This window comes from Pestalotiopsis fici, assembly GCF_000516985.1.
Source record: "Pestalotiopsis fici W106-1 unplaced genomic scaffold PFICI_Scf_5, whole genome shotgun sequence".
NCBI lineage: Eukaryota > Fungi > Ascomycota > Sordariomycetes > Amphisphaeriales > Sporocadaceae > Pestalotiopsis > Pestalotiopsis fici.
In genome coordinates this window covers 273,876-288,052 of record NW_006917095.1, presented here as the reverse complement: position 1 = coordinate 288,052, position 14,177 = coordinate 273,876, and the positions used below count along the sequence as shown (strand labels likewise).

The 14,177-nt window shown below is 51.1% G+C and overlaps 3 protein-coding genes across 3 annotated transcripts; 2 read left to right on the top strand and 1 right to left on the bottom strand.

Annotated features, from left to right (window-relative positions):
- Nucleotides 1-288: 288 nt before the first annotated feature.
- On the bottom strand, nt 289-5,242 carry PFICI_07399 (uncharacterized protein; the record flags this gene model as incomplete). Its single annotated transcript, XM_007835980.1, has 3 exons — nt 289-1,959; nt 2,011-2,283; nt 2,342-5,242. The coding sequence occupies 3 exons, from the start codon at nt 5,240-5,242 to the stop codon at nt 289-291; spliced, it is 4,845 nt and encodes a 1,614-aa protein (XP_007834171.1).
- A 3,187-nt stretch (nt 5,243-8,429) lies between these two features.
- On the top strand, nt 8,430-8,832 carry PFICI_07398 (uncharacterized protein; the record flags this gene model as incomplete). Its single annotated transcript, XM_007835979.1, has 2 exons — nt 8,430-8,537; nt 8,605-8,832. 2 exons carry the CDS (start codon nt 8,430-8,432, stop codon nt 8,830-8,832), a joined length of 336 nt encoding a protein of 111 aa, XP_007834170.1.
- A 2,343-nt stretch (nt 8,833-11,175) lies between these two features.
- PFICI_07397 (uncharacterized protein) lies at nt 11,176-12,594 on the top strand (the record flags this gene model as incomplete). The annotated part of the gene is made up of 2 exons (XM_007835978.1): nt 11,176-11,253; nt 11,344-12,594. 2 exons carry the CDS (start codon nt 11,176-11,178, stop codon nt 12,592-12,594), a joined length of 1,329 nt encoding a protein of 442 aa, XP_007834169.1.
- Nucleotides 12,595-14,177: the final 1,583 nt, after the last annotated feature.

The following is a 14,177-nucleotide window of genomic DNA, read 5'->3' as shown; positions in this document are numbered from 1 at the left end:
CAGTCTCATATTGCATTGCGGCTTGATAGCCTTTTATTTTGTATTACCCTAAAAGTGGCCAGTGAGACTATTTACCTGTGTATGTCCTAAACGCCCCAATGATGCTAGAGACCTCTCGCCCCGAACTAATGGCCTGCAATATTCTTACGGAGCCATGTTGTAATCATTATTGCCTGGCTGATTGCACTACTTCGTATTGGACTTGGTCGCAAGTAGATCACAGTCCCAAGACTTGTATTGATAGCATTTCCTGACTCGTGAGACCCCATATTTGCCCTTAAATGATCTTTACTGACTCAACTGAAACACACTCTGCATAGTCTCAATGTCGTTGATGGACTCGTTGAAGACGCGAGTGACAGCATCCAGCACCTTCATCCGGTTATGCTCGCCCTTGGTGCGCCATATCTCGGACATCATTTCACGAGTAAGCTGCTCAAGCTGTTCGATGGTGCAACCAGAGGTACGGGCGGTAAGCTGCGCCAAAAAGATGGCACCGGAAGTCTCGTCCATCTCGACTTGCTGCTGAGAAGCCGAAGACCCGCCCGAGTGCCTCTGAGATTGAGACGGCTCATCCGGCAGAGGGTCGTTGAGAAGGTTGGCCACACTAGCGGCATTGGACGACCTTGCCGCGCCCAGGGAAGTATTGTTGTGTGAGCTTGCCGAATACTCGGGGGCTTGAATGACGCCACGGGCGAGACCATGCGCTTGCGAGTGTGGCCACTGTTCGTCGCTCGACGTTGTCTGACTCTGATATGGCTGAGTATCCGGCAGCTGTTCAGGGCTCATCTGCTCTTGGGGAAGTCCGTTTGTGACTTGTGTGCTCCAATTAGAAGACCTATTTGATGGGTCCGATGTCTTGGTCGTTGAAGCATCGTTCGCGAGTGCGGAGGGAGAGACGCCGGCAGGAAGCGACTGTACTGCAGAGACCTGGGATAGCTGGGTTGTACCACCTGTTGTCGCCCTTGTAGAGAGGTTCAAAGCTCGGGGTGGCATCTTCGGCCATTGAGATGGTGGCTGCATTGGCGAGCCATCAAACTCTAGTTGAGTCTCGGCATCTGTCATTTGAACATCTTCGCTCACGACGCCGGAGGGAATAGATGTGCCATTGGTGTGGTTATGGGATCCCGAGCTCCCATCTAGCCCGTTGGGCAAGGGGCTCATGACCTGGAAGCGCGCAGTTGTCGTGTGCAGTTTTGGAGTTTCAACGCCCTGACCTGTGCCAGTGCCCGTGCCAGAAGTGGCGTTGTCTACAACTGACTGCATTGCCAACTTCTTGCGGGCTCTCTCGGCTTTTGCAGCCCGTCGCCGCTTCTCGGCCTCATATAACTCATCCCAAGGAACACCAGGCAAGCGAACCTTTTCAATGTCGCTAACATCGACTTCCACATTTGTCAATAGCTCACTGGCTCTGAGTATCCTCATTCTGTCGCCACTAGCTTTGGCGTCCTTCTCCAGAGCACGGATATCACGCAAGAATTCGGAGGGCTTGGTGTAGAATCCGTTGGCGAGACGCTCCTCAATAGTCTGGACGTCGATATTGTAGAAGAACTTTCCAGTTGCTGTTTCGCGAAGACCCTGAATGCCATCCTTGTCTTTGGCGATCAAGTAAGGCCGATCAATTGCCCCCTCCACGTCCGGCAGAACGTAATTGGGATCCTGCTCGTCGAAGAGGTATTGATAGTGAGAGTGCGGAATAGGTGCCGCACGAAAGATCTTGTACTTTCTATTGATCTGCTCCATAATTGGCTGGATGTGGACCTTCAAGTAGTTAAGGAGCTGGCGGTACTTGAGCCACTCTGCCTTTTCTTCTTCTTTCGTAAGAACCTTTGGTGGGGGAGGTGGGGCGACTTCAAGTTGTTCTAAAACCCTCCTCTTGCGATTAGCAGGATCTGGGAACTCCCTAGGGAACCTTTGGATGTTGGATATGATCATGGAGAAGAACTTGCGTCGGTTGTCCTAGTCGAAATTAGCAATGGTTTGGATGATGCGGACAAGTCAATAACTCACCTTAGTCGGCCGAGCAATCTCTGTGCTGTTCTTCCTAGAAAATCCGAAAAGATCCCTTTTCAGGTCTGATGGGAGATGCTGGACCTCGGTTTCTGATGTACCCAGTACCAAGATAGGATCGGTGGGAGGAATTGAGCGTAACATGCTGAGGAATGCTGTAAGAGCCGGTCCTTCCAGTGTCGTATACCAAGTATCGACATTCGGAATGAAAATCACGCTTGGTTTGTGGCGCCGCACTTCTGTGAACAATCCCACTAGGACCTGTTCCGCAGACTTTGACTCATTGTTAACGGTTACGTGAAAGATGGCATGGGAGCTGGTTGTAACTTACTCGTGAATCACCCAAGATTGTGGGGAGGTCGAAGTTTTGAACGTGAACACCTTCCAGATAGTGCAACACGGCAGCAGCCAGATAGGAATGACCCATTCCCGGCAAACCGCAGATCAAAAGCCGTGGGCGGAACACACGTGATCTTTCAAATTCCTCGTTCAGAGCTTCTCTAGCGAAGCCAAAGTCCTCATCATCATAAGGTTCAAACATGGCTTCTTCGAGGGCAGTGACTTTCTTCTTTCGAGGCAAGATGTCGTCCAAGATGGTTTGAATATGTCTGAGTTGGTCGTGTAATAGCGGCTCGATGGGCTTTGGGAGTGATGCGGCTGAAGATGTCGTTGCGCGCTCAGAGGACGGCACAATCTTTTTCTTGGACAGTACAAAATCTGTCATCTGGATGTCAATCTTATCCGGGTTGACTATCAGTTTGTCCTTTGAAGAATAGATCTGGGGGTACGTTCGTTGGATCGCATTCATGGCGGCCTCAGTGCACATGGCTCTCAAATCGGCACCACCATAGCCCTTGGCATCACGAGCCAGAGAGCGTTTGAAATCGTCAGAAATGCCCCAATCCTTGGTATGAATGTCGATAATGGCCTTCCGTGCATCGACGTCGGGCAGCGGAAAGTAGAATTCCCGATCGAAGCGGCCAGGACGGCGCAGGGCTGGATCGATGTTGTCCGGACGATTCGTGGCACCAATCACAATGACTTGGCCTCGCCCATCCATGCCGTCCATCAAGGCAAGCAAGGTTGAAACAATCGAGGCATGGATCTGTTCTTGTTTGCTAGACCGAACAGGTGCAAGTCCGTCGATCTCATCAAAGAAAATGATGCTGGGCTGCGTTCTTCTGGCTTCCTCAAAGAGAAGACGAAGCTGCTTTTCTGCCTCACCCACCCATTTACTGAGCGCATCGGCTCCCTTGCGCATGTAGAAGGTGATCTTCTTGCCACCAATACCAACCGAGTTGGCAAGTGCACGAGCAAGAAGTGTTTTACCAGTACCGGGCGGTCCGTGGAACAAGACTCCTCGCGGGGGAGTAACGTGAAACTTCATGAAAAGCTCTGGATACAGCAGAGGGAGCTGCACCATTTCTTTGAGCTGGTCTATGTGACCCTCCAAGCCTCCAACCTTGGTGAAATCAACGTTGAGGTCTACGCCGAGTGGGTCGGCGTCCGCATATGCCTTTTGATTCTTGACCTTGCCAACGTTGGGAGCAGCGGTCAGGCCAGAAGCTCCGCCGTCGACGTTGAGTGCCTGGCCAGGTCCTCCTAGGAAGCCTGGGGGGGCTGCCATGGTGGGCGTCTTTCCTACATCACCTGCAGTCGGGCCTGTCAGGCCCGATCTTCCGCCCATTTCATCGTCGCTACTGTCCGAATCAACACCTCCAGTGGCTCCAGTGCCCCAAGGCCCACTAAACAAAGCACCTGGGCCATTGATGTTTACACCACCAAAAGGACCGGCAATTGTATGTAGAGTGCGGTCCCAGCCGGCGGCAGCGCCCCTACGGCCACGCCGAGCCGGGCTAGGGTTGGGGGCTTGCGCCTCTTCTTCTTCTTCCACGGCATCTCGAGGTGGCATTATACTATAATTCACAAGATTCCGCTTCCGTTTACCCCTAACACTCTCGGCCCGCAAGGACGGTGAGCGCTGGCGGCGGCGACGAGGCCGGCGTGATTGCGAGCTTCCTCGCAGATCTTCAAGCTCTTCAGCCATCTCATCACGGTCAAGCTCTACCTCCTCATCGCCTGAATCATCACGCTGGGACGCCTTGGCTGATCGGCCCCGGCCGCGAGTATTCTTACGACCGCGCGAAGGGGTAGTTTCGTTTCCATCATCGGCGACGTTCTGCGCTTGATTGGCGACAGATTCGTTGTCGTCCCCAGAGTCATTGCCTGGCTCAAAGTCGCTACTCGGTTCCTGGAGTGATTTCTTGGAGCGTGACTTGCGTGTCAGGCGGCGGCTACGTGTATTACCGGGTTCCTCCTCTTCGGCGTCGTCGGCTACTGTGGGGCGATTGCCTCGCGTTCGGCGTGAGACGAGCACTTCGTCGTCTTCATCATCGGCTTCTTCGGGCTCCACTGTTTCCATGGGGTGATCCTCGTCTTTCACAGTGCTCTCGGCGGGGTCCATATCAGACAAGAGCTCAACTTCCGGCACTTTGAGCTCTTCTTGCTCTTCGCCATTCTCTGCATTGCCCTTGCGAGGACTGCTTTCTTGAGTTGCCTCTTCAATTGGGGGTGGGGGTGATCTCATGAGGCCCTTTCCTCCGCGAGTTGCTCGCGTTATCCGTGATGCAGCCTCAGGACTAATACTCTTGGAGCCGCGTGCCGGCATGACGTGCTTGCCAGAGTTGGAGAGCTCAACAAGCTCCTCATCTGCGTCGGCGGTTTGGGCACGGGTTCGACGAGTCGTTGTGGGCATGGCCTTTGTAGATCCAGCGCGAGTCTTACGCACCTGCAGGACAACAATTTTGGAGGGGCGGGGCGATTTGGCGTTGGAACCCTGCTCTTGGAGCTCGTCCTTTCCGTCCGAGCTCGAGTCTGAATCCGCACTTTCCTCTGAGCTTTCCCTGTAAGTCTGTTGCTTTACAGCAGCTTTCCTCATGCGACGGCCTGTATTCTGATTGACAGGCAGCTCTTCTTCGTCTTCGTCGTCCTCTTCAGGCTCATCGAATGATTCTTCTCCACCACTCTCGGATTCTTCTTCGTCGTCCTCGATATCGGAACCACGATACTTGTTGCGCCTTGTGCGGCTGGGGCCTTTGCCAGATTTTGTGGGGCGAGACTTCTTGCGCGAACGGGCCGGACGATCGACATCTGGCTGGAAGTTTTCGTCTTCCGAGTCAGACTTGTTTGGGTCGAAGTCGAGGATATCCCGCTTGCGTTTATTTGGCGGCATGCTTGAAAAGTGGCTGCGGTCCAAACAATCGAGCTAGAAATGACCCAAACTATTAGCTGGTTTCGACGCTTTCACTGGCTAGTATCATGGTAAACAGTAACAAGACGTCAACATATCGGCAGTATTAATGAACTGTATGACGAGCTAATGTGAAGCGTTTGAGTAGGTGAACACCATTGGTGGCGGTTTGGTTGCGGAATTCCCCAAGGCAGTCTGTATTCAACGGCGAGAGAAACTCTCAACTGTCTGGAGAAGAAATTGGGGTTTGAACACGAGAGTTGTGCTTGCAGCATTGGCAAGTCGCAATAATGGATGTTGCAAGACGGAACGCGAAGTGATGACCGTCATGGTTGTCTAGGTACATATCACGGCAAGGGTCGCAATTATTATTGAACTTACTTAGGTGAAGGTGGGTATTCGAGGGATGCTGCTTAGCGTGTGGACAGTAGAAGCAGTCAAATAGCTTGCTGCATTACCAGAGGTATTGGATCGACTGTTGTTGGTGAACGTCTCGTGGTGTGATGCATCAATTATACCACCTAGGACGGCCCGTGAACGGCAAGGATGCCAGTGCGGACAAATGGACAAGTCGGCTTCAGCAAATAATGATTTACCAAAGGGGCGATGGAAGACGGTGAAGTGCAGGTCTGGCTTGAATGGTATCGAGATGGAAATCTTTGTCGGCAGGCGGTCATGCGTTGAAATATGGGCGTGAATGTAGGTACTCGGGCTTGATTTGAAGGAGCCGGTCGAAGGCGTATGGCGGATCGCGGATAGAGAGCTAATGCGGATCCTCAGGGCGCGCTGGTCAATAAGGAAAGAAAAACACTTGAGAACAAGTCATAAGAGAGTGGCTGGGCAAGGGATAATTGAGTCGAGGTCCAGCCGTGGTCGAGGTGGTGATGGATTGCTACGGACAATCGAACAGCGAGCAGAGAAGAGAGTGTGAACAAGAACCTGCGCGTCCAGCCTGTTGCTGGTCGTGCCCTTTCGCTACCCTCCACTCTGTCTTAGCTCAGCAAGCAAGGCACGCGCCTGGAGGGCCCACCAAACTGGGTCATTCAACCAATCAAACTCGCTGTAATTGTTGGGGTCCAAGCGTCTTTTTAGCGATCCCATGTTTTGTGCCCGCTTTCCACAACTGCCCCGTACCTATCGTAACCAAAATTTTGCGATCGACTCGGAGGCCCAAAAGCATCCAGTTTCTCGACATGAACTTGTCAACATTTGCGATATTTCACCCAGATAGTTTATTTATATAGAAAACTAATCTTTTGTGTAGCTCGTCAGAGTCGCCTCACTGTAGGCAGTACAATTGACCATTTGTCCATGATTTAAACCCCAAGACCCGTTCTGCAAGCCACGGACAATAGTTGCAAACCTCATCATCTTCGTTCAAAAAGTTCTATATCGAGCTCCCCGGATTCCATCGTCATCGTCGGCGCTATGCCGTGCGGCTCAAAAGCTAAGGTCAGCCCTACGGATCCGGGGAAAGGGGTCGAACAGTCAGGGAAAAACGGTCTTTCTCGGGCGCTCAGCTGGAGGCAACTGTCCGGCAGGTGTCTCTGCCAGTGTCCGATTGAGTCATCCCCGGTCCTCATCACCTGTCACTGCTGTTCCCTCCACACGCCAATGCAAGCTGATGGACCTCCTCTTGCCTCTCTTGTCAGACGGCACCTATTCCGTACTTCTAGTGTAGAGGCAGAGAGACAGGCATGCTCTCGACCCTTGCCGTCTTCCGTTTGCCCCATGTTTGACACCTCTGCCACGCACCTCAATGTTCCCGCTGCCTGGCAAGTTGGCCGGTTGGTCGGTCGAAATACAGGCTACCTACAATGTTCGCTCCACAAGCCTGCAGCTCTGCTTACGCATTCAACCACCGACGCTCCCTGTGAGTCGATGGTTCGCGAACCATTTATCGGCCTGCTGACTGGACGCGAAACGAATCAAACTACTTTGTGTGACCGACGAGCTATGCACCAGCATAGCACGAGCCATGATCGTCCCATACAGTTACCTACCTGCTACCGACGTGCTCGTACAATATTGATCACAGCAATGTCGGGACCAGGGACCATCTTGTAAGCTCGCTGATCAGGTTTGATGCCCGACATTTCCAACAATTGAACTCAAAAAGTTTCAAAGTTGGTGATCCATCCACCGCCTTTTCTTAGCCACAACACATCTGTGCTGTAGCAGCTGCAGATTATGCTGACTGGACACGGTAATGTATGCATTGGCACCATGCAAAACGTCGGAGACCATGGTGTTCTAGCCCCCAAAAGCATTCGTTCGTCGGCAATCATATGTGTTTGCCAACCGTGGGATCCAATGGACTTGGGACGAGTCTATTGTTACAGCCAATGTACATCGGGGAAATCTCGCCCTCCGCAACTTTGTTTTGCGGAGTGATCTCGTCGAGCATAAGGATGTTGACGTGGTCCTCCGCTAATCGACTAAACTCCGGCAGGTGACTCAATAAACATTTCCGAGCGCAACGGGTCGCTAGTTGGGCCATCGTGTTGCCTTTCTCAAGTCTTTTACTCTTACCCTTTGGTGTGCTATCGTGTCCAAAAGCTGGACCTTCCGGTGCAGCGCGGCATTCAACCCCCGTGTGCCCATTGGTCTGATGGACAACTTGATATGCAGTCCTCCACTTATCGTCCAGTTGCCTTACCACGCGACCTCTAGCCGTCCGGGGTGCCCATACATAAGCGATCCAGGAATTTCTTGGGTCTGACTTGAAAAGTATACACAACGTGGATACCTTGTCAGCAGCCCCCAATGCAGCTGCTGGTCCTTCCATTGGAATATATATGGTCATCAGGCTGCTAGATTTCTGTTTTTATCTTGCACACCAAGTCCCTCCAAATTTCACTGCTTTAGTAGTGGATTTGACTTTCTTGCACCTGGAGTGCTCCAATTTATTAGAAAATAAACCCTGGTGGGCACTCATTTGATCCGTCTTTGGCAAACAAGATACCACGATACAGCCCATACCCTACCAAGAATATAAATGCCGAAGCGCTCTCTCGCCCTTACATATGTAAACTAGTGGCTCTCTGCTTCTGTGCATAGACTTGAGCGCATTAAATCATCTGCTCTGAAAGAGTACAGGTCAAGATTCATACTCTTTCTCCTCCATCAACATCGATACCTACCGGTCTCGCACATACCTACCACCATCATGGGATCCGGCCGGTCCTCCAAGAAAGGCAATGAAGCCTCTGCCCCACTTCCGGATAGTGCTACCTATCACGGCACGCAGCGACAAGATTCTTTCGCATCCGACTTTGTAAGTCATTAGTACCAACCACAGTACAGAATTAAATTCTGGCGAACAATTGCTGACGAGCATAAAGTCGTTTTCTCACGAGTGGGCATACGAGTCTCCTAGACACAGCTCTTCTAGCTCTCATTTTGAAAGGGCCACACCGACGCGTCAGGATTCGTCCAGCTCAGCCAAATCTTCCAAGTCGACGTCGTCGAACAAGAATCGTCACACACATTGCGGACGGCACTCAGATCAATGGCTTCTTGGTGGCTTCTCCATGACAGGTGCAATCAAGTCTGCCTGGAAGAAGGAATAAAATTCTATTGAGAGACGAGTCAACAGCCCTCGACAAGCAACGCAACATTGCAGAAACAGACTGCTGCACGAAAACAAGAACTATTGTAACATAATTGACCACGACTTTTTGCCTGGCGCAGTGGAGTATGGTTTGAGGGGTGTTTGAAAGCCGGAGTTATGAATACCTATTAATGGCTGTGGGAACGACGGGAACCTTAATAAAGCGCTGTTTAGTGCTGGCGTTGATGGGCATCAGCTTCAATTGGTGGGTTGCCGGATTGACGGCACCGGGGTGCTACAGCAATGACTAGTAGGCGAATACTTTTTGGTGGTCCACAGTGGGCGGACGCTAGTATATTGCAAGCCGATGTCATAGTTTTGCGCTACTAGTGTTGAATATGTACAATCCAAATCCAGTATGAAATCTACATTTCGACACATGTACCTAATCATAAAGAAAGGCGGCGCTTACATAAGGTCAAATTGAATCGCTTCAATAGCTCATACCAAATGGGTATGTCGGCTTTCCTCACAAGCCTGTGACTGTTTGCTATGCAACTACCTAACTTGGCTGAACTATTCAGTAACCCCCGGCCCAAACACAACGCTGTAAGCGGCAAGCAGGATCACCCAAACAAATGGAAGGTATTACACGACATTTACAATCCACCTCTGGGTAGCGTCAATTGCCTTCCGAATCACAGTATAGGCAGGCGGACTTGTAGCGGACATCTTGTCTGAAGTGAGTTCTGGCGATACGGGCATTTACTGGCCGTAGAAAATTCTAATAAGGTGAGAAAAAAAAACGATTTTTCAATCGTGGGGAGTGAGGAAAAACTCAGAGCGTGGCACCGTTCTAATCCATTAGTACACTCGGCACATCGGAACTTGGCATCACTGGCGTTCAAAAAGACATTCTGGTTCCAACTCAGGCACTGTCAAAGTTTCCACTCACCGACGCCACCTACATACCTACACAGCCAAAACTACCAACAACCTGGGAGGCATGGTTTCACTCGTCAGGGTCCAGAATCAGCCAGACAAGCCAGGTATTTTATAGTGATTTTCTGGTTTTGCGTATTCGGGATCCAACTGTCGACGAATCCCACGAACGCGGAAACCCTCCCCGTGCTGTACCTCCCCAAACAGGTTCGTCGATCGCAAGGGTTCATGGCTCATGGCTCGAGATTAGAGCAGTGGGCGCAGCCAAAAATGCGACCGCAGCAGAGCGCAGTGTCGTGGCCATGACTCGCCATACAGTACCGAGAGCGGGCCCCTCGCCCAATTCTCAAGAAACGCGGAAGACGAAGACGTTTTCCCCCTAGGACTTGTATTGTTCCGGTCACTGTCAATGCTACCCTTTTGCTCTCTGCGGCGCGCGCCTCGCTTGAGACCGGCGAAACCGAGGTGCTGAGCTTCCGCTCGTTTCATGCTGAGTACTTGGGCTAGCTCCTCTCATTGGATGTTATCAATGCGAACCGCCAATGTGCGCCCCAGTCCAGCGCAAACAGACACCGCCGGAGCGGCACTCGTTGTCGTTGTCGTCGTCGTCGTCCAATTTCAACCCCCAACCCACCTCGACTACGGCACCTCCCATCCCTGGCGTCACCCTGCTCTTGTTTCCGCGCGCTCTGAACTCGGATTTTGCACCGAGAAATGGGTTTTTTAAACTTCGACTAGAGAAAACAAGGGTGATCCCATCTGACTGTTGGCTTTTTCTCCCTACAGAACCCTTTCACGTCTGCGGTCCCTTGATGCCGGATCTTCTTCTAAGGCCAATCTAGCGCTTCTTGAATATGGAGGCGCTTTTTTTCACGTCCTTCGTCAGCCAAGCGCGGCTTGCCCGATCCGTAGTGAATTGGTTTTTTGCCGAGTTTTGTCCTGTTCTACTATGACGATTTCGAGATTTTTCCTTCTTCCTTCTCTCTCCCTTCCTCACATATCTCCGTGGTGGCTTTCTCAGGTTGACATCATTACCAAACATATCGTGAATTTCAAAAAGGAGCGCCAGATAATTGTCCACGTTGGCACCCTGCAGGCAACGTCCCCTCTTCTGGAATCTCCCCTCCCCAATACAACCCACCAATATATACATCGACACAAAGTTTGCGTCCCTTGGGGGCAACGGACGACTGTGTTTCCGCAAGAGAAAACGGAAGCCTCCTCCTCATCAACGGTGTTCTTTGAACACTCCAATTAACGTCTCTGAAAGACTTGGTCCTGAATTCTTGTTTTTCCGTTTCCAAAAACTAATCAGTTCAACCATCAATTATCCATCCTATGCCAACCTGCATTAGTACGTTGGGTCTCACGCATCGCTCTGGCATCAGCCAGCTGTAGTCCCTCCAGGGGTCAACCGGCAATGCAATCCACAAGAATTCCCTTCGACGTACCTGATAGATGGCGCCCTGTTCCCTCATTATGCGGCATCCCAGTCGATGTAAGTATTGCTCGCATTAAAGAGATACCGAAACGTGAAAATGGATTGGCACTCTACGGCTATCACATACTGACATATCCCCGTCAATAGCTGCGGCTCATGATCTATGAGTATGCCGTCAAACTCGACAAGGCGATCGTGCCGCGCCAGGTCGCCGACTGCTCAAACAAGTTTACCTGGGGAGAGCGTGAGCAGGTGCCCGTCCATAATCATCCCGGCAATCGTGACTATTTATGGGAGAGCCGGGACAATGAGCGCCTCGCCGTTGTTTCGCTCAACTTGACCTGCAAGCAATTTTATGAAGAGCTAAGAAGCTATCCCGTCTTCTACCGCATCAATCGGTTCCAATTTGACCTCCAGGATCTGGTGCCATTCCTGGTCGCAGTTACGCCAGAACGCCGTAATGCGATTCGACATATCAACGTGACGCAAAGGTCGTCGATCGGTACTCCCAGGGCTAGGCAGATTACCACTCTCTACAAGCATGCCGTCACTGTTTTGAGAAATTGCTCGAGCCTGAGAGATCTCCCTGCAGTCCTTGAAGGCCTCGACCGCAGCATGCCTGCCAACATTCAGACGACAGCTCCCCGGAGAGACGATGCCAAGTTCTGGAAGCAGGCTGTCGACTTTGCCCGCCTCGATATCAGTGGTGCAGACCGGTCGTGTGGCTTTGGCCCGGTGAGTCTATCCACGCACACTCGAGCTGCCGTACTCCAGCAAAGCCGGCTCGACCGCACTGTGGACTATCGTCTCGGCACACTTCGCAAATATCTCTTGCCACGGTATGATGCTATGGGCCGGCTGCTGTGGCGGGTACAGGAGATCACAAACGTTCGATGGTTCCTAGAGGGGCCTCGCTGTGAGGTGCGCTGGTGGAACACGGGCGGTCACGCTGAAACTACCGAGTGGGAGGATGCCCATGCGCTCATGACACCGGAAGGCTTGGAGCTATTCCGAAGGTTCTATGATGATGCTGCCGCCCGGTATCATAATGTCGTATGGGCAAACGTGGGGCGTGGCACCGGCGGCCCCGATGACATTCGATTTACAACTCCTATGAGAGACCTGGATGCCGAGCTTGAGAGGCTCCGCGCGACGCCGATGCCCAACGAGATCCAAGCCATGGGCGACGCTAGCCTGTTCAGAAAGAGGGCGCTGCAGAGCCTCTGGAGACGTCTCCAGCGCGACTATCAGAATACCGAATACATGCTTCGAGCCCATCGCAATCTGGCCACGGAGCGAGAGCAGATGGATAGGGAAAATCCGAAGAAGAGGGCGGCCAAAACCACCCAGGCTGAGGTGTGGCCTAGAAAGCGGGTGAAGCATGTGGGCAGCAAGTAGCTGCGTGCCCACACAATACGAGAAGAAGGAGAACACACGAGCATTACTCGGAAACAAGTGGGAATCTTGTTAGCATCGGCAGCCATGTCTTTATGGACCCCCAGGAGTCGGCGTTATTGATTTGGCATATGATGGCGTTGAAGTAGAAGAGGCACTCGTTATTTGCCCGGTTCATCACCCGGGTCATGATATCGGAACATCATTTGGGCGTTTATGGTTGAGCTTTTCTTATGGGTCATGACATAGATACCTCAAAAAATTAGATGACGGTGACGTCTGGCAAGCATCAATTGACTACCTTATATTTGGATGGTGCATTGACGTTACCGCAGTCTGGTCAAGTGAATGGAAAAGGATCTTTTACAGAATTCATAATCGACAAATGACAGATCTGTTTGGAGTACCTGACATACTGCACGAGATGACGAATGCAAGAGGTTAAGGATTTCCTCAAACAGTATCGATTGCTATTCAGGATTGTTCGCTTCTATGTATACACAGGGTGGGAGGAATTGATATGATCATGGGGAGAAAATCTATCGTGCTTCTTGGTTTGGTAACAGTGACAATTTAATACTACTGGACTTACATTTCGACGCGAGCTCTTCAGATTGACCAGGCTCATCCCAGTTATTGGGCGGTTCTATTGTCGTGAATAGTCGTAAAAAGCCCCTGAGCTAGCACCGCCATTAGTCTTACCCCAGATATACATTTGCCTTTCCCAACTTGAGGGTCGCCCTGTGAGCATCGTCCAATAGTGGCGATAGCGGCATGCGAATCAGTCGGCGCTAAGTTTTGTAGTGGTGATTCAAGGCGCCTGATATCGTGCGAAATGGAGACGTCTGACATTTGCTTCCCTCGACATTACTATCAATGCAGACATCGGGTCCCGTCGTACAAGAGTGCAGCATTTATTTCAATATTAAATCTTTTCTATATATGATTACTAGGAAATTTCAAGGACAAATTCAAGCACACCCAGATTATACCATAATCACAACACAATCTGACTTCCTAATCGCGACAATAGTCCCGACGAGTTAAAACCTTTGGTCTTCCGTAGTTTTCGATCCAAAGATTGCACCGATCAACCATTAGTCTTGCCTGCAACACGTTTTTTTGTCGTCATTCCATCCGGAAATGATCGTTTCTTATGGTCCGTGGGCCCTAGACTAGTATCTGGGAAATCAGCGCCGTTGATAGTGTCTTGACTCAGTCTTTCCAACGACGTTTTTTCTTGGGAGGACGCCTGCTCAGTTTCGTACTCGACAAGTTGCACTCGAGGTGTTTGACCTATTTGGTATTGGAGGCTTAGAAACATGATGAGCAACTTTTGCACAGATGCGAAGAGCTTGGTTCTTAATCACCCGAAACCCATGTTGCCCTCTTGTAAAGTTGAAGCCTTGCATATTATATGAACTAATATCTGCCATCTTCGGTACCGCTCTTGATCGATTGGTTTCTGCAGGGAATGTCTCTTCGTAATACTCCATTTCTCTAGATAATCGCATACAGAGGATTCATTATTGCACGTGAGATGAGCTGCTCCCCGATCTTCACATCTGTCTTGTTGCTTCACATGG